The sequence below is a fragment of the Belonocnema kinseyi genome, chromosome 1 (genome assembly GCF_010883055.1).
Source record: "Belonocnema kinseyi isolate 2016_QV_RU_SX_M_011 chromosome 1, B_treatae_v1, whole genome shotgun sequence".
Taxonomy (NCBI): Eukaryota; Metazoa; Arthropoda; class Insecta; order Hymenoptera; family Cynipidae; genus Belonocnema; species Belonocnema kinseyi.
The window spans coordinates 171,919,551-171,938,056 of NC_046657.1; the positions used below are offsets into that span (position 1 = coordinate 171,919,551).

General features: G+C 33.8%; 2 protein-coding genes across 7 annotated transcripts in view; both read left to right on the forward strand.

The window, feature by feature from the left end:
• Positions 1-3,860, forward strand: part of LOC117182804 — a 28,870-nt gene extending 25,010 nt beyond the window's left edge. For 3 of the 6 annotated variants that reach the window (XM_033375936.1, XM_033375915.1, XM_033375944.1), the window contains one exon: positions 3,561-3,860. In XM_033375936.1, coding sequence (XP_033231827.1) covers positions 3,561-3,693 — 133 coding nt within the window. In that variant the 3' untranslated portion in view covers positions 3,694-3,860. Of the gene's footprint in view, positions 1-385; positions 2,462-3,560 lie in introns of those variants that run through there. The other 3 variants (XR_004468338.1, XR_004468337.1, XM_033375922.1) reach the window with 3 other exon arrangements.
• Positions 3,861-8,035: 4,175 nt separating this feature from the next.
• LOC117168121 lies at positions 8,036-14,232 on the forward strand. Its single transcript, XM_033353529.1, has 6 exons — positions 8,036-8,217; positions 8,289-8,612; positions 8,687-8,813; positions 12,354-12,985; positions 13,687-13,834; positions 13,922-14,232. Exons 1-6 carry the CDS (start codon positions 8,175-8,177, stop codon positions 14,067-14,069), a joined length of 1,422 nt encoding a protein of 473 aa, XP_033209420.1. The 5' UTR covers positions 8,036-8,174; the 3' UTR covers positions 14,070-14,232.
• The last annotated feature ends 4,274 nt before the right edge of the window (positions 14,233-18,506 follow it).

Genomic DNA, 18,506 nt, shown 5'->3' on the forward strand with positions numbered 1-18,506 from the left:
AGGTAATATTCACCGACGAGGCTTCTGTTTGGGGTTACGTGACGTCATCACATGCCTGGACACATTCAACCTCAAGATTAGTGCAGCGGAATGTAAAACATCTGATAAAAGTGCATCTCTGGGGTTGTTTCTCGAAACATGGGTTTGGGAGATTGCACCTATTCACCTACAAAACAAGATGAGAATTGAAAGCAAACTGAATGTTAAATCAAAAAGCATGAAAGAGGGAGCTCTTCTTAATATTTTGACACCAAAATCATGTCGATACACCTTACCGACTGCGAGTAAAGCCACCCACGCTTCAACTTGACAGACTGTAAAAGAATAGTCGAACCCTTTTCTTAGGTAATAACGGCAACATTAATAATACCACAACAATTTTTAGATGCGGTTCAAAACGATCAAACACCTGAAGCATCCGACAATGGTCGAAAACAGTATCCTCCCGCAAAACTCTGATACCCATAACGCAAAGCAGAAACGTGCTAATTTTCTGACCCTGCACCTACACCTCGACGTCCCGTGGAACCCACAACGCTTTTCAGAAGAGGGTTGAGTTCTTCTGATCATAGTTCCAAAAGACGCCGAAGGGCTGGAAGGGCCGGTAAGATAAGAAAACTACTCGAACTTCGACTTGTACGATCCGCCTGAATTAGAAGAAGAGAAACCCCGATTAATTTGCTCCCGTAACTTCCAAAGTCGAACCTTTTTCCGGGATCCGAAAGAAAAGACGTGCATCCTCCAGAAGTTCATTAACAGCTAAATGTAGTAGAGTTTAAATTCGAGTATGGAAGGAGTTAACAATAGCCAGCAATTTATTGAGGCCAAGGGTAAAAGAACCTTTCTCTAGCTGCCTTGTTGCTGAGGCTGCTACCGAGTTGCGACCCGTGGTCAAAAAAATATCCGAATTGCGGCCCGCGGTCACTTTTGGCCTGGTTGAGTTTCACCTCGACGTTTCTTCACCCACTCCACCACCAAATGAATAAGCTCAAAGTTGAAGCTTTAAAAGATGTGCAAATAGATGTTTACATGAAAATGCGAAGTATTGGAAAGAGGAGGAAAGAGATTTAAAAAAAGAAGAGCTTTAAAAATATATGTTATTGTTGCAAAGCGGTTCGTTAAGTAGATTCAAATTCGTCCGTAAAGTTTCACGTAAATTATTACCAGCCTAGGTTTTAGCTCAAAGTGAAATAAATACCTAATACATGGAAAATTATATAGCTCCTCTTAGAATTTATTTCACTTGACGACAGCTTCCAGTAGCTTAATTATTTATATTTTATTTATTTTTGTAGTAAAGTATTTATAGAATTAACTACAGCTTTTTGTAGCTTAATAATTCACATTTTATTACATAGTATATTATTATTGTTAGTACTGTAATTGTCACTTTTTTATAACTATCACTGACAATGCATATTTCCCAAAATTTTTTAAACACGCCAGCATAATGAATCTACTTATATAGTAAAAGCTGCCAATCCTAAGCCTGGAAAAAGTGTGAAGAAAAAATGATAGTCAACACTTGCATAAAAGCATTTAAAGTTAAGGAGGAAAGTGCCAAGTAGAGGGGGTAAGGAGAACTGTAGGGATACGAGTCCCTTGAATCGACCACCGTCTGCAACTCGGATTTTCGTCTTAAGGAAAATTGACCACGGGCCGCAACTCGGCTACACCAGTTGCCAAAACCCCTGAATGTGCTTCTGCTCACAAGAATTTGCTTCCCACTGATACTCAGCCTTGTATCTTCTTTCCTTCTCTTCGATACCTATCCACGCCCTCCCCAACCACATTCGGAAAAACGTATAAACTATTTTGATAGAATTATGATTGCTATTCTGATAGATATGATTGGAATTTTTAACATTTAATATTGATCCTTGCTTTGAAGAAAATTCTCAGACGCAAGTTAAAAAAAACAAGCTAAAATGACCTGGATGAACAGAACAGAAAGAAATAAGAAAATAAGAAAATACTCTATAGCTGACTAAACATCACGTACATTTCTCCTCTTCCCTTCAATTTAAAAATGACTAATTATTATTCATTTTTAGATTTATCTTACAGCCAAATCTATCCTGATTCGCAAAATACTACAAAGAAAGAGAACGAACGACTAAAATAAACGAAAAAAGCAAAACTGTATGTATCTTCAGGTGAAGTATTACAAAAAATGCCTTGCGTTTATCATTGTTTATGGGTAGGTATAATTTTTTGTTAAAACCATTATTAAATACAACCTAGTACCAGATTCTTTATTTTAGCGTCAATAAAAGGAATTAATGTTGCGCAGAACGAAATGTTAAACGAACTGGATGTCCGGAATGATTAACTGCCACTATAGCTGGACTGATTCTAAGTCAGATAATTTTAATGACAGATTAAAAGATTATTTATTAAAAATAAATCTTGTGCGTTTATTAGAAAATTATGATACTGAATAAATGAAGTTTATAGAAAATGTGTTTGCCTTTGCATAACATTTTGTTTGGTGTTTTCATTTGTTTATAAGTTAGTATTTAAAGACTACATATTTTCCAGTGTATCCTTGGTATGTGATTAAAAATTATGTGCACATATCAGGATGAAATATTTGTACTTCACGAAGAAAATTGTTTACATTATAATTTGCTGATACTTAATTTATCTTCACAAAAGAAAATTCCAGGTTTATCAAGAAAGACCAGTACGAGGTCGATACTTTTGGTTTGAAAACTGTTGGATGATCCTTTCTCGTAGATTTACTCAAAAATATATTTTACGTGGTTCTATGAGAAATGTCATTTGATGCAAGGTAATACGTTGTTGAGATTTAATACTGGCTATCGACTTTTAAAAAAATAAGCAAGTTCATTCATTTTAGCAACATAAACAATTAGAATCATTTTTATTTTTTTCTATGATAGTGACAATGGATGTCATGATAGCATGTTAGAAACGATACAGATTAAAGCTCACACAATTGTTATAATAATTAAAAAATAGTTACGGCATAAATCAAAAAATATTTTTGATTAACATTTTTGCAATACTGTTATATTAAATTATACACAATGTCCCTCATGAACCAATCAGAAAAGCTTAAAATTAAAATATCCACATCTTACCAGAAGTGGATCAATTTTGATAAAAAAGCTAAAAATAAATTTCCCAACTTGAGCCAATCTAGTTTGCCCATTATGAGCATTGGTTGATCTGAGCGTTACAAATAAGAGAATAGTCTAGATGGACAGTTATTAGGGTTCCCACCTAGGACCCAACCAGTAATCGGGCAATCTTTTCAGAGCCCAATCTGGCCTCAATCGATTTTTCAACACAGGTGGCACTCCCCAGCTTTAAGTGCATTATTCTCCAAAAGCGGCTTTTCGAAGTTCCGGCTACAAAAGTACTCCGTCGACTCGGTTTTAATCTAAATAGTTCGTCTTAGGATATATATGTCGGGGATTTATCCATCTTTATGACTTTTTACGTAAATTCGTGTGTGCGATACGGGACCTTCTTATGCGGACGCCCGCATATTATTTAGAAAAAATATTTAATGTAATTTCGTCTTCTTTCAGTAAACTTTACGAGAAGCAGAACTGTGAATTGGAAATTTTCAATAATTGTAGGGAATCTACGATACTTGGTATCCGCAAACAATTTAACGAATTGAGGAAATTTATTGGATGTCAAAATTTGTATGACATTTGATTCTATCTTCAAGAAGTTGGAAAAAACTATGATGACGACTCTCTGTATTTAAAACTATTTTTTACCAATTTTAAAGTATGAGCTAGTGATATTCATAGTTATAAAAGTAGATAATCAAACATTCTAATTGTAATCTCACATTGTTGGAGAATATGTAATATACGAAATTATCAATTATATAAATGACAGCATTACTTCTAGAGCAGTTTTTTTCAAATACATTAGCCATCCAACAAGACGACCTCCGACAAGACGACACGCTCAACATAACGACGGGCGAACGCTCAAAGAAACGACGGCGGAGGCCGCACCTTTATCCCCTCGACTTTCTTCTCTGCAATGCACTCGACCTAATGTTTTACTTAACACATAAGTTCGCTCTACAGCACAGACGCTCTCAGCACAGAATAGTGGGGACCCCTCACACCGTCGTCTAACCGGACGGTGAAAGTCCCGCGTTCGTCGTCTTATTGGACGGCTAGTGTAGTTATAAAAAATGATCGGGGACTAACAAATGTTCGCTCTAATCTAATCTGAAAGATGATTCCCTTAATCCGAGGTTATTTTAAATCAAATCTTCAGAAAACTCCTTGCTTTTTTTGCCATTTTTTCTTGAAGATTAATTATTTTGCTTATTAAGTTAAGGATATTTTGCTCTGACAAATTGAAGATATGTCTTAAATGTGCTTGAGACTTTTTTTACGAAGGAGCAATTCCAACAGATTGGAATTGCATTATAATAGCGCGTTTTACAGTGAAAACTAATAATTCGTCGTATCGCACGAACAGTCTGCCGCACTGGGCTGCCGGTTTAGTTTATATTAGCTGATGAAAGCAAAAGTGCTGGTGAAAATAAAAGCAAATAATGACGTCGACGTTTAAGTATTCGGGTAGGCGCAAATCCTAATATTTGAAAGAATTATTTCAATGGACAAATCTTTTTTGTTATTAGCTTAATTAATAAAATCAATAGTAACCACATGATCCTGTGGGATGTAACCTCTCGCTCCTTAGCTTAAGACTCGGGATACAATCAAACTGCAAAAATGATAAATTTGAAAACCTAAACGTTGAAGCACTGCATAAAGAAATAAACTAAAAGAGAAACAAGATAGCAGTTAAAAAGGGAATAGGCGTTAGAAAAGAGATATATGAATCAAAAGGAGATCTGGAAAAAGAAAAAAATTGCAAAGATAATACGAGACGCCTGGAGAGGAAAGATTTTCCTAAAGAAATTAATAGATAAATTTTATTTTTCCTTCTTATAAAGGGCAATGTATGTATAAAGAAAAACAAAACAATAGTAAAAAACACTTTAGATTATAGCTTTAAAGACATGTGCGAAGTCAGAAAAAATTTCTTAGTCCTGAATTGTTTCCGGTTTTATCCGATTAAATTCGATGATGAAAAGGTAGATAAATATTTAGAGAGTAAAAATCCATGATTTATTCCAATTAGGTTAAAGTAACAAGATTTAGGAAAGGGAAGACAAGTACAATAGGAAGGTGGAGATAGGAAAGACAAAAAAAAGTAGACCAAGGTAATAGTTTTTTAATGAATAAATTGAGAAGCACGATGTTGTTCTTCGATCTTTAAGTAACAAACCCGTTCGTGAATTAGCACGAGCCGCTCGTGGTAATGGCAACAGCAGCGCGAGCTTGGTAAGTGTTGCGCTTGGCAGGGCCCGTTCCTGGAATTGGAAACAATGTCTCGTTTTAATTTTTGATAGGGCGTGGTGTCAAATAGCTCTAAAGTTTAGTGACAACCGCGCTTGTAGCTCGACTCATTCACCGCAATATACCAACTGAGCTATGAGCGGCATTAGCTGACCGAGATGAATGAACCTGCATATGCACGTCGTAATTTTTTATAACACCAGAGTCTATAATTTTTCATCAGATTTAAACTCAAAAATCTATTTACGTTTTTTTGTCGTTAAAACAATGATAAGTGAGCGACTGAGTCTAATAAGGTTAATACTTACGTGGAGAGTAACTGTACTTATGCGTCCATAATACATTTGATAAATGAAAGGATTATCAGGAGTGCTACTTTCTCCGATGAAGAAATAAATTCTTTTAGGTTCAAACAATACCTTACCTAACCTTCATGTACTTTTATGACTTTTAGTTTTATAGTCCCAGCCGTAAAAAGTGCAATTCTAATTTGAAATTTCTGTTCAAAAATATTTTCTTCAAATTGTATTGCGAAAATTGAAATTATGTGAGAACACTTTGTAAGTTCGTTCACTGGAAAAGTCATTAAAAGGTGAATTATAATATAAGCAAATGAAATCCAAAAATTTGATTCGAAAAGTCTAAGTTCTAAAAAAGTTCTAAAAAAAAAGTTCTAAGAAAAGTTCTGAAAAATTTTACAAATATCTATTTTCTACATTTCCGATTAAATGATGAAACATATATGTCTCAATGTTATTATTAAATTAGAACGAAAATTAGAAAAGTAATTTTATTATATGTTTTTCCATTAGGTAATGTCATTTAATTTACTGCTTTCTTTATAATTTTTTTGAACTCTTGTTTTACCATGTATGAATTGTCTGAATAGATTACTCAAAATATCAAGCCCGTAAAGTACATTTGATCATGCACTATTGAAAATTAACATTAGAGATTGTTGTCAATTCTAAGAACTGGCCGGGCTAAACGCAACACTTACCGAACTCGCGCTACTGTTGCCATTAGCACGAGTGTCTCGTGTGAATAATCGAGCGGTCAGTTCGTTGTCAACTGTAGATCTTGCCATTCCAAACATTTTCATTTTAACACTAACCGCTCGTGTCAAAAGCAGTGACAGTTCTTGCCGCTGTCGCTCTGTGTAGAAATATGGACGTTGGAGAGATTTGCAGACAACCACCAGGACACACCGACTGGGATTCCTAGCGTGATAGTTAACGAGTAGAATTAACCGATTTTTTTCGAACGCTGAATGAAGTTTCACGCTATAGTGAGTTATAATTCAAGTTTTTAAGGAAATGAGAAAATTTTAAAAACAACCATTCCAGCCTAGAGGTGTGACAAAATACATTATTCTACTACCGTCTTAATGAGCAGGCTCGCAGTCGTTGGTATCGTTTTCAATTGTTATGTCTCTCGAAAGGAAAACTTTTTAAATTATTTTTTATGATATGCGACCTTACGAGATGATACCAGTTAGTTTTTACTGGGTTTTTAAATACATCGAAATATCATATCCTTCGATGCTTTGCAAGCTTTATTATCAAGGTTAAATGATACTGAAGCATAATGTTCCATTTACTAAAAATTGATCACGGCGGGATTATTTTCTTTTAGGTGAGCGCAAAATTTCTAATGTTTTCTAGATTACAACTACAAAGAAGCATCAGAATGTTAGCAGAAGGAAATTTTTAGTAATTGATACTGATCACCTTGCACTGATATGTGATACACCAAACTCCCGCTCTCTGTTGTAGAGTGAGAGTAGTTACGGCAGTTATTTAGGAAGGCCGTAGTGCGCGAATACACAGTCAAGGACATTGCGAAATAACATGTATTTGTATTCTACTTAAAAATGGTTCAGGCGTCCTCACTGTTTACTTTTTGAGCCTAACGAATTCAATCCAATCCTTTTTAAAGGTAACTCCCAACTCTGGACTAAAAGCGGGAGTTTGTTGCAGCCAAATGTGCAAGTGGGCAACTTTTATAATTTTGGTTTTTTGTTACTGATAATTTATCTTTCACTTAGACTTTGAAATATTTTAGAAATTTTTCTAGTCAAATTCTAAAATAATTTGAGTGCATGAAGAGCAATGGAAATATTGAAAAATAAAAATGAGCAGAAACAGTGGCTTCTCTGGACAAGTTTTGATAATAATTTTGCCGAATTTAACGGTCGTTTTAGAATGAAGCTATCATTATGTGCTTTCCAAGGAAACTTAGATAGCATTACGTTAGTTAATTAAAGTTTTCGACAATAATTGTAAACAATCTTCTAATCTTGGGTTACGCAGTCAATCTAACGAAAATCTAACATAATATATTTATAAAATTTGAGTATGTCTTGAAGAATGATAAAACTCGATCATGATGACGATTGACTTTGTTTAATTTTGCAATCATGGTATAGTGATATTTATAGTTAGGATAGTAAATGATAATTAAAAACCATTTTAATATGTCATCATAGCAGAATGAGAAAGAAGAGATATATTGTTTTGTCTCAGTCCCATAATATGCAGGATTGCCTAGGCTCTAGGTCATACATTAACAACAAATCGCGAGGAATCCCTCCCTATTTTTAATACTGCTTACGTCGCCACGAGAAAATTGCTCTCATTTGTCAATCATCCGTGACGCATGAAGGTGAAGTTTGCAAACTATCGGTCAGTTTACATCGCGCATTAAACCAGAACGACACCTGCCAAGTAATAACATTAGTACCTGGTAGAAGCTGGAATTTATGACAAGTGTCAATTTACCTCTTTTATAAGATTAAAGAAAAATATGATAATTATTAAAGTAGTTTTTGGACTGGTCTTCCTAATACGTAAGTTTGATAATTTCTTCACCGCTATTATAGTGAAGGACAGTTTCAAAATATTTTCTGAAATTTTTCAGCAATTACGATTTCATTGGTACGGATCAATATTTGGCACGACAAATTAAAACAACTATGTTTTTCACGGGGCGATACTTTATACAAAGACCTAATGTTTCACCAGCAGAATTTATCTTCACATTTGTCTAGCTTCTACCTTAAAAATTTGGAGTATTCAAATAAGAAATACGAGTGTCAAAGTGACATAAATTCGAAGTTGAAGTTGGAGCTTTTTGTAGATGCAGTGCAACTTTGTATGGATGAGCAGGACCGTTTACAAAAAGGCCAGAAAGAAATATTTATAGTCCAACTCTTAGAAGTGGTTTGCAAAATCTACGTACTCGGTACATAATATTATGACCTGTTAAGGACATTTTTTTACAATGTACAAATTAAAATCTGATCTTACTTTTTCTAGGTGGAGGAAAAATTCATGATCCTCACTGCGCGAATATCACCAGACCAAAACTGTCTGCATGCAGACAGACATTTCATGAATTTGAAATGATTCTTTTACCACTAATCTATAATACTGGAGAGTGCAGGTTACTACTTTTATTACTCAATTATTACATTTTCTTAAACACCAACTACAAATATTGGACTTTCCATGCCTCTTAATCATCTGCGAATGAGCTCATTTTAGTCCACAGTGCCAGAATAATATTATCGCATGCGCATTTTTAAATATAGTAATTTTAAATACCGGTGAACAGTTGCAAATTCGCACTTTAGATATAAACATTTTTAAGATTGGCAGAGTTTGGAGGTTATGTTACACGAATATTGTTTAGATGGTTGTTGTAAAAAAATGGCCTATGATACACGTCCGAGCAGGTGATTGCTGATTCCTGCGATTCCAGGATTTGCACACAGTCTTCACACTCATCTCCGTTTTGGCGCTCTCTGTGCTCGTGCGCTAACATCAGACTCTTGCTTCGACCCCCTGTCTCATTTCGAGAAGTTCAGACCCGTCAGCAATCACCCGGTTTGCGTACTTTTATTACAAATAGGTATTTATTCAGTTTCAAACTTTTTGGCGCCGACACAAAGTGGCTAATGGGATAATGGATGTGAGTAAACAGCAAAATGGTAACATTAAAAGGAAGGACCAAAATTTATAGGTAATGAGGTCCTAATATCGACTAAGGAAAGGACGATAGGGAAGGTCCAAAGTATCGATGGACATGACTATGCAGGAAAGTGGTCTGACAGGGAAAAAAGGACAGGATGTGGCTCGGGCAGGAATAGGAGCCAGGTCGGGACGACCAAACGGGGAACTCGATCTGTGCCCGATCGGTACACGATCAGTCTCATTATAATCCATTCATGAATTTCACGAATAAGGATTTAATATAAGTAAACTCGAAACTATCGAATGGTCATCTCCTTCCGAAGGCCACCTTAATATTTTTTATTTCCAATGAAGTTATTTTAAACTAAAGTACTACCGGCACAAGAAGAAGATGTTTCTCGAACTAAAATTTTGCCTATAAAACTTCTTGGCAAATTAGAAAAAGTTTTTCCCAAGAAGATTCCCTACAACTTGACATTTTCGAATGATTCCAAAGAAAATCAGTTGTCACTTAAACAACGAAAATCATCGGGAAATGACCTATAATTTACGATTTATTAAGACTTTTTTTGTACATAAATTCAAGTTTCTGTCAATTGCATTACTTCTTCAAAAATTCGATAACGTCATTATAGATAATATTTTCGCCGAAAAATTGGAATGGAAATATTTAGAATTTGAAATGCCATTTTCTGTCATAAAAAAGAAAAATAACATTGTTAAGCATTATAGACTTCGCGCGAATAGCAACTAATTAGATGCCGAATGCGATGCATGCGCAGTTGAGTAACTAGCTCTTGTTGGTATCCCTACACAATTGGTATTTTTCATTTTGATTGTACTACTTGATTCTGAAATTCATGTTATGAAAATTTGTCCTTAATGTATTTCTGTAATGAATTTATTACTAATACCGAATCAAAGTTTTAATTAAAGATTCGATCGTATCACATACTGCAATTCATTTTTTGTTAATATATTTGATAATTCTAACTCTAAATTAAACTGAAAAACCTTTAATTTTTCAATAATAATTGAAAACAAAAGGACTTAATAAATTTCATCATATAATATTCGACTTATCTAATGGTAAATATACTAATTTTACCTAAAACAATTTTATTAATTATTAATTTATTTGAGGTTAGGTTTGAATATGCCCGCAGAGTGTAATTACTTACTTTCATCTTCCTCGCGCAGTTTTCGAGGTATACTGGCTGGTGATTGGTTCCTCCAAACACGTGGCTTACTTGCCTTATGAATTTTTAATCATTGATAGAATATTATAAACAATTAGTATGTATAGAACTTTTACTGCACTATCAGAAAACATCAAACAGCACTAGTTCTGCGAGCGCATGGAGATGGCGTTTCATTAGGAAATCGGTCTGGCCTGGTCAGACATAGGTATGGGCCACAGAGTTCTACCGTTCAGGGCCAGATCATTAGTACGTTTGAAATCGGGAAATTTCTGCACGGGAAAAAATTAATCTGAATATTTAAGCATTTTTATATTTCTTAAAAAAATCTATAAATCTCAATTTTATTTTTAAATGTACATTAAAATTATTTCAACGTAAGCGAATTCGACGCGAAATTTTCTAATATTTCAAGTGATACTACTTGAAATATCGTAGATTCAGTTTCTGCAATGATACGAGGTGCGGATATTAAATATCCGAACTGATGCTCTATACATTTTTATTTTACTAATTACTTAACGGACATATTATGATCCTCTTCAAAATAGCCTCCTTCCCGATCTCTACACCCCTTCATAAGAATTTTCCACTGTTGGAATTAGATACTGAAGTTTAGGTCACCATGAGGAACGGATCTTAATCTTTGACCAAAAAAAAATATGGTGTCCGTTCCCTCTGATGTGTAACTTAAATCGTCTTTCCAAGAACTGACATCAAACTTTAGGATCCATAGGCTAATGAATTTTATAATAGTATCTTCTCAGATGTTGAAATTATCAAGCACTGTAATAATAAATACAGAGTCAAATTTTTACAAACAGTAACGGATATTATAGAATGTTCGAATACTGCACCTCCACTCTGCAATAATTTAAAAGAACAGGATTTTCGTCATTTTCTGAGAGCCGAACGTTGCTTTCCTCAATGTCGACAATTTTTTCAAACTATTCGTTCATGCTTATGTTTGAAGGGCATATCAGCATTCTTAGAGAAATTAAGTTAAGTTCTTTGGTATATTTCTGATGCTTTTCTTGACTTCTGTGTACAAGTATATGGTATATGGTCTAAGAAAAATTAATTAGACATACCTGCGGAAATACATTGAGAAAAACAACCAAATTCTGCTTTACCGACAAATTTCTGCTTCAGTACGACTTTAAAACATTCTAATAAGAAGAAACTAATTTCTTAATTTTTATTGATATTTTTCGCAGGTGGTATACCTATTGTTCTTGCTTATAGAAGAAATTATCTATTTTGGTCCCTGCCAGATTACCATAACTGCGTTATTTATATAATTATGATTTATATGACTGCATATGACAGACACGTCTTTTTGCCCCAGGGCGATTGCAAATGCAAAAAAACATGTCTGTAAATTCGCAGTGCCGAAAATTGGAATACATTTTTTTCGTTTCATAATCTCAAAACGTAGTCTTTTTACCCACAAAAACTCTATTTGGTGTATAATATTCTCAAACAAGTTTTTACATCGAGCTTTCAGTTGCCTAGCTTTCCGATACGTCTTTCACCATTTGCATGGCAGTATTTTTGTAGCGTAAACGCTTCATGCGGTTTATCAATAGATAATAGTAGAAATTGTCGCCTTGGTACTGAATTCGGCGTTACTAAAACCGGCCGATAATACCAAAACCGGAAGTTTTGTTCAATTTCTTAATTTTTTATTTTTTATTTATTTCTTGTAATCAGACGTAGTTCTTATATTTGTTTATTTAGTGACTTCGATTACTCACATAATTTCGAAAAAAATGTTTGAAGATTCTATTATTTATTGGATATTCTTGCAGCGAAACTAGAAGGCTCTTGGACTGTCTGGAGAGTCAGATTAGTGACTGTAATGATATTACAAGAAACGAATTTCAAGCTTCCAACAATGTAACTTTTTATTCTCTCTATGGATGTTCGCACCAGAAGGAAAATTTCGATGCATCAAACATGGAGGAAAAAGTGGCTTATCAAAATAGAGACTTTGAAATTGAACCAATGATTCGATTTAATTTAACCACCACTGAATCTTCGGAAATTCTAGAAGAATCTTTAAATGTAGAGCTAGTAACTGAAACTCAAAAAATAGTGCGATTTAACTTTACTAAAACTGAACTGAAGAAAAAATGTAATCAGAAAGGTGATATATTATCCAGAGATGTTGAAAGCAGTTTTGCAGAGTTTTTATCTGTTAAAGCAGAAAAGCAGTTTTCGATTGCGTTGGCAGTTAAGTCGCACAGTCTGAAAAATGAAGAGGAGCTGCGTACCGTGTTGAATGAAAATTGCTTTAATGACGTGGACATCAAAAATTCGATGGAAAAAATGTTTAATGCTGTAGAACAGTGCTTTCAAGGAGAATATCGTTTCGATGAACTTGGAAAGGAAAAGTTGTTGACCAAAACCATAGATAAATTCTGTTCTGGACTTGATATTAGTGAGATTATTTTCTGTCTTACATTTAGAAGTTTATAATTATCAGGAGAAATTATTTTTATTCATTTGACAAAAAATTAGCATTTGATTTTTATTGACATTAGTTACTGACATTTTTTTATTGATATTTATTGACATTTTTATTGGACATTATTGACATGAGATTTCAATCCTCAAATCTGGTTTCTAGCTCGGATGATAAAAGTGGGCAGTATCACATGTTGATTGATTTTTTTCTGAGAAGATCGTGCGTCAGGCGGAAATAAGTAGAATAATAACTAAAGTCGGGGCAATAATTAAAATATTCGTTAAATTGAAGAAAAAAATATCCATTTGTAAAGTACATGTTAAAAAAACTCATGAATTTATTTTTAAATTTCTGATACCAATTTTTCTGCGTGTGGAGGATTTCAAATTCCACGGAGTAACAAATTCAAATTCCACGGAAATACAAAAATTTTGTGAGGAAAATTAAACTGAGATCCTTTTGCAAGTATAATGTTAAAGAATGATCGGTATTTGATACAGCAATCTGATTTTTTCTAGCAAAGTAATAAAGTTTCAAAGCCTAGTGTCAGGACCTTTGTCCCGACTTCAATATTCCTCCATCATTTTTAATTTGTGTACATGCAAAATGTGAATCGCATTAAAAAATTTTGAATAACAAAACATTTTTATGACACAAAAAAAAATAATTTTCAGCCGCCAGTCTTATTCCTAGTGATCAAGAGTGTTTTCACGATTTTGCTACATTCTTCAAATTAGCATCATGTGGTAGAAATGATTCTGTTGAGCAAGTTTTTTTCGACAGTCTACCCTTATTGTTTGCTTCTTCTCCAGAAGAGTGCAGGTTAGTCAGTATTAAAAATACAAATACAGTTTTAAGTACTATTCTTGTAGATACATGCATATTTTTTAATTATTATAATATTTCTAGTAATCTCTATCGTATACAGAACTGTAAATTAGAGGTTCATGAGCAGTGCAAAGATTCCACAAAAAACTGGCTGCAAGAACAATTTAATCAAGAAAGAAGGTTTGCAGGATGTGAAGATACGATGTACAATATTACATTTGTTAGGTAATGTCATTTTATTTGACAATTCACACAATGAAGATGCATTTTTTATGGCCAGAGAGAAATATTCATATTCACATCTAATTTTAATAATTTGATTTTTAAATTACGAATTTTTGAGATCCTATTTGCAAAATGATATTAAATGACGTAAGAGAACTGCATACACTATTATATGCGATTGATTTATAATATGAGTTAATAAAGTTTTATACTTACGATTTCATGCGATATTCCTACTGTATTGACTGATGGCGTAGATTCGTTTGATCTTGGTAAACATTTTATATTTACTACTGCTGGTGCATCTTTAAAATTTTTCATTCGCTTCTGAAAGAACTTTTGAATTTTCCATTAATGTTTTATCCTGAATTCCTTATCCCCTTTACAACTTTAAATTACCTACCCCTGTTACAACTTTAAAATTTTGCGTCTCTGTTGAAACTTTGAATTTCCACGTACCATAATCAACTGTCGCTAAATAACTAATTAGATCTTAGGGCAGAGGTCAAACCTCGCAGCATAACTGATTGAAGTAAAATGCCACTAATACCAAATACCTGGCCGGTAAGATACAACTCTGATATAGCAAGTGATCCTAGATCGTTTTCAGAAATCGGCTTGGCTGGCTGAGGGCAATACCGACAAGATCGACGGTAACTTAGCATGGAACAGAACTTTGCTCGCTTAGCAACTAACCCTGCTTCCGCTTTGCTATAATACTTGAATAGATAATGATTAAAATCTTCCGCATGTCAATCCAGAGTGTTACCGAAGTAACAGTAGAGGCAGAAGTGTGATGCAAAAAAGCAGAGGGCTCATGGGGTCGCCCTGAAAGACGCGCCTCTGAAAGGTTACGTTTTTCGTTGTTACATGATATTTTCCACATGGGATAGTAAATCTAGTTTTCCTAACGGGCATCAATCTCTCCATGTATCTCACTATGTGTGGATGAGTCTTTAAGTTTTCAAACAGAAAGATGATAAGTTTATGAGAGGTTGAATCGAAAGCTTGCCAGTAGTCAATCCAGTCCATTAACAGGACGCGCCCATGAGTTGCTGCGTCTTTGCAGACGTAAAGCTGTAAAGAACTTATAAAGTGTTTTCAAACAAGTTATTATCCTGTAATTTCTTGGTTTGGACCAATAGCCTTTTTCTGGTAGGAGTATAGTGCGTCCTGACACCAGCCACTGCGAGATGGGCGTTTCCGACTTCAAATAATAGATTAATATGCAGGCCAGATGTTCGTATGTAGAATTATACTTCTTCCACCAGAATTTCTTGATATCATCTGGTCCTGCAGCCGAAAAGTTCTTGGAACCCCTAAATGTATTCTTCACATCTTCGGCAGTGACTGATGGCCATCCTCCCTCATAAGTTATAAGATTGTCGGAAAACTCCTTTACGAGATTATATTATCAGTATCTTTTCTAATCTCCAGCGCTTTCGGGATGTTGTATAACTCTTTCCAGAAAGTAACTACCTCGTTGGGCTTGGGTGGGTTTTCACAAAACCCGCATGAACTCTGAAGAGGCGCGATGGGTCATCAAGAAACTGCTGATTCTCTTTGATCCATCTCTCCCTCTTTCATATTCTCTTTATTGCGTCAGATAAAACCCGTATTTTTTCAAACAGTATGCTGCTTAATTGTCACCAATTAAGGCTGTTAAGATTTCTAAGAGAGTTGTCGATTCTGATTTTTGAATTAGCTTTTTAATTTGTTTATAAAGAAATAAATAGGGCGAAAAAAATGGCAATTTTTTCTATTTGGCGTTCCCAATGCTCATCAATAACAGGAAAATTGTTAAAATCACTTAAGTTTCATAGAGTAACATTAGTCAAAGATGTTCCAATATTATACAATAAACAAAACAAATTTTCGTAAACAAGTTATTTGTTAAAAGAATTTTTTCTACGATTTTCCATAATTATAATGTTTTCAAGTTACTCTGTTAGAAAAATCTGCGCTAGATTTAGTATACATGTAATGGAAGCAAGAATGCACAACCCGAAATTAAATTTAGTATACCAGCGTACATTAGATTTAGTATTTGCATGTACTGAATTTAGTACACACGCATATGAAATTTAGTGTACGCATATACTAAAGTCAGTATACATTATAACTAGATTTTTTGGCCTAATTAGTCATTTATAGCGATTTAGAATTTATTAGGACTCGTAAATGGATCTAACAACTTGCCTGAAGTGCGCCAGATAGTTTTCACCTAAACTATCAAAATTTACACTAATGGTGATCTTTTATTCTTAAGCTTCAACGGCGAGTATCTACTGCTTCGACACATGACGTAGAAAGTCAATGAAAGATTTGAGCTTTAAGACACAAAATTAATAGTGAAGTGAACCTACCTGGCAACTTCCGACCTCCTCTCATATTCCATCTCATATCGGTTATTTTGACTTGTGTTTCTCAATTATCTTAGATTTCTTGGTACAATTAACATCCTCTTTCGTTCTTTCTACCTGCTAGCTTCCATCTCAGAGTAGCGAATGACCCGACAGAGCGGCCTCTCGGTTCGTCACAGCAAGTGAGAATCGGAACGCCACTTGTGTCACAAATTGACACCAAAGATCAGTGGGAGTGAGAGGTACGAGGGAGCAGGGCAGTCGCCATTTAGTCCCCTCGCAGCGTGGTGGGGCGCCGTCGATTCACTAATTCCACGGCTCGGCTCTGTCGTCTTCTATTCGCTGCTGTTGCAATTGTATGATTTTCGTAACAAAATTCAATAAACAGATGCTTTAATGGGACATCTTTCGACGGAAAGATTCCCTTTTTTCGATGTCAGGCTTTTAATTGAGAACTACATAATAAATTCAGCAACATTCATGATGAGTGGATAAATTTTATGATTTCTTCAAACAAATTTAACAAACAAATGCATTATCCGCGCATATGTGGAAGGAAAAATTCGTTTTTTTATGTCAGTCTTTTGATTTAGTAATTTCATAATGATTTCATCAAAATTCATATTTGGTTGATAAATTTTTTATTTTTTTAAAACAAATTTAAGAAAAAGATGCATTATTCCGGCATCCGTGGATGGAAAACTGATTTTTTTATGCCATTCTTTATTATTCGTAACCTAATGAAAATATTATTACCAATCATACTTAGCTGATAAATTCTTTGATGTTTTAAATAAATTGAATAAACATATGCAGCATTGAACATCAAATGTCTGGGGTTTTCAGTCATGAATATTCCAAATTGATGAAATTTAAAATGAAAATCATTCAAATGACAGCCTTTTAAATTGTAAAACTCGAAACATGCATAATTTTTTTATTTTAATTTTAAAAATTCTTCAATTTCTAAGATTTACAATTTCCAATTTCTACAATATTGAAGATTTACAATTTGAAATCTTCAATCTGGACGATTCGCAGTTTAAATGTTTTCAATTTTTTAATATTTCTAATTGAAATTGTTGAATTTTGTAGATTTAGAATTAAAATTTATTTAATTTTTAAGATTTATATTTTAATGGTATGTGATCTTGAACATTTTTTTAATATGTAGTTCAATTTTGAAGATGTACCATTGAAAACTGTTGATGTTTGAAAGATGTTTAAATAAAAATTCTTATATTGTGAGGCTTTTGATGATCGAAAGTCAGGAGCCTTTAATATAAATCTTGAAAAATTATAACATTTCGAATGAAATCAATAAAAATGTAGAATTTTTAATTGTAATACGAAAAATTTAAAATTTTGTATCTTACATTTTTTAAATGAGAAATCTTGAATTTTAAAGATCAAGAATTCAAATTTTTAGAATTTTGAAGACTTAAAATAAAAAATGCTTGAATTTAAAAAATGTGCATTTTCAATTTAATCCATCATTAGGACTTATATTTTATAGGAATGTCATTTCTAATATATTTTTTAATAGTTTAATTCTAATTTAAACATTTTATATTGAAGGCTACTTTATTATTATTAGTTTAAACGTTTTCTCAGGTGAACCCGTTTTTCAACATAGTGACAGATCAGATTAGGATCCTATAAGTTAATTTATTACGATGGCTTGGTGTATAGTTTATAGTTCGTCAATAACTCTTTCCTTTTTAATCTGATCTTTGAAGCAGCTTTAAAGCACATTGAATGTTTTTTAGCGAAACTATACATTAAAATATTATATCTATTTTTGAATGTTATAAATAATGAAAAATACTAAATTATGGATAGCATTTGTCAGGTAGGCACTTTTCATATTTTGTGTGTTAGCTTCAAAGTAATAATTTATCGCGTTTCCACGTCATGTCTCAAAGTTGTAGACACACGCCATTGAAACTGGCTAGTTGCTGACCTCGGATATTATAATACGAGGGTGGATTGACAAGTTTCCGGCCTGACCAAGAGATGGCGCCACTAGGCCTACCTTGAGGTGGCGTTCTATAGTACCATCCTTAGATAGCTTGTAG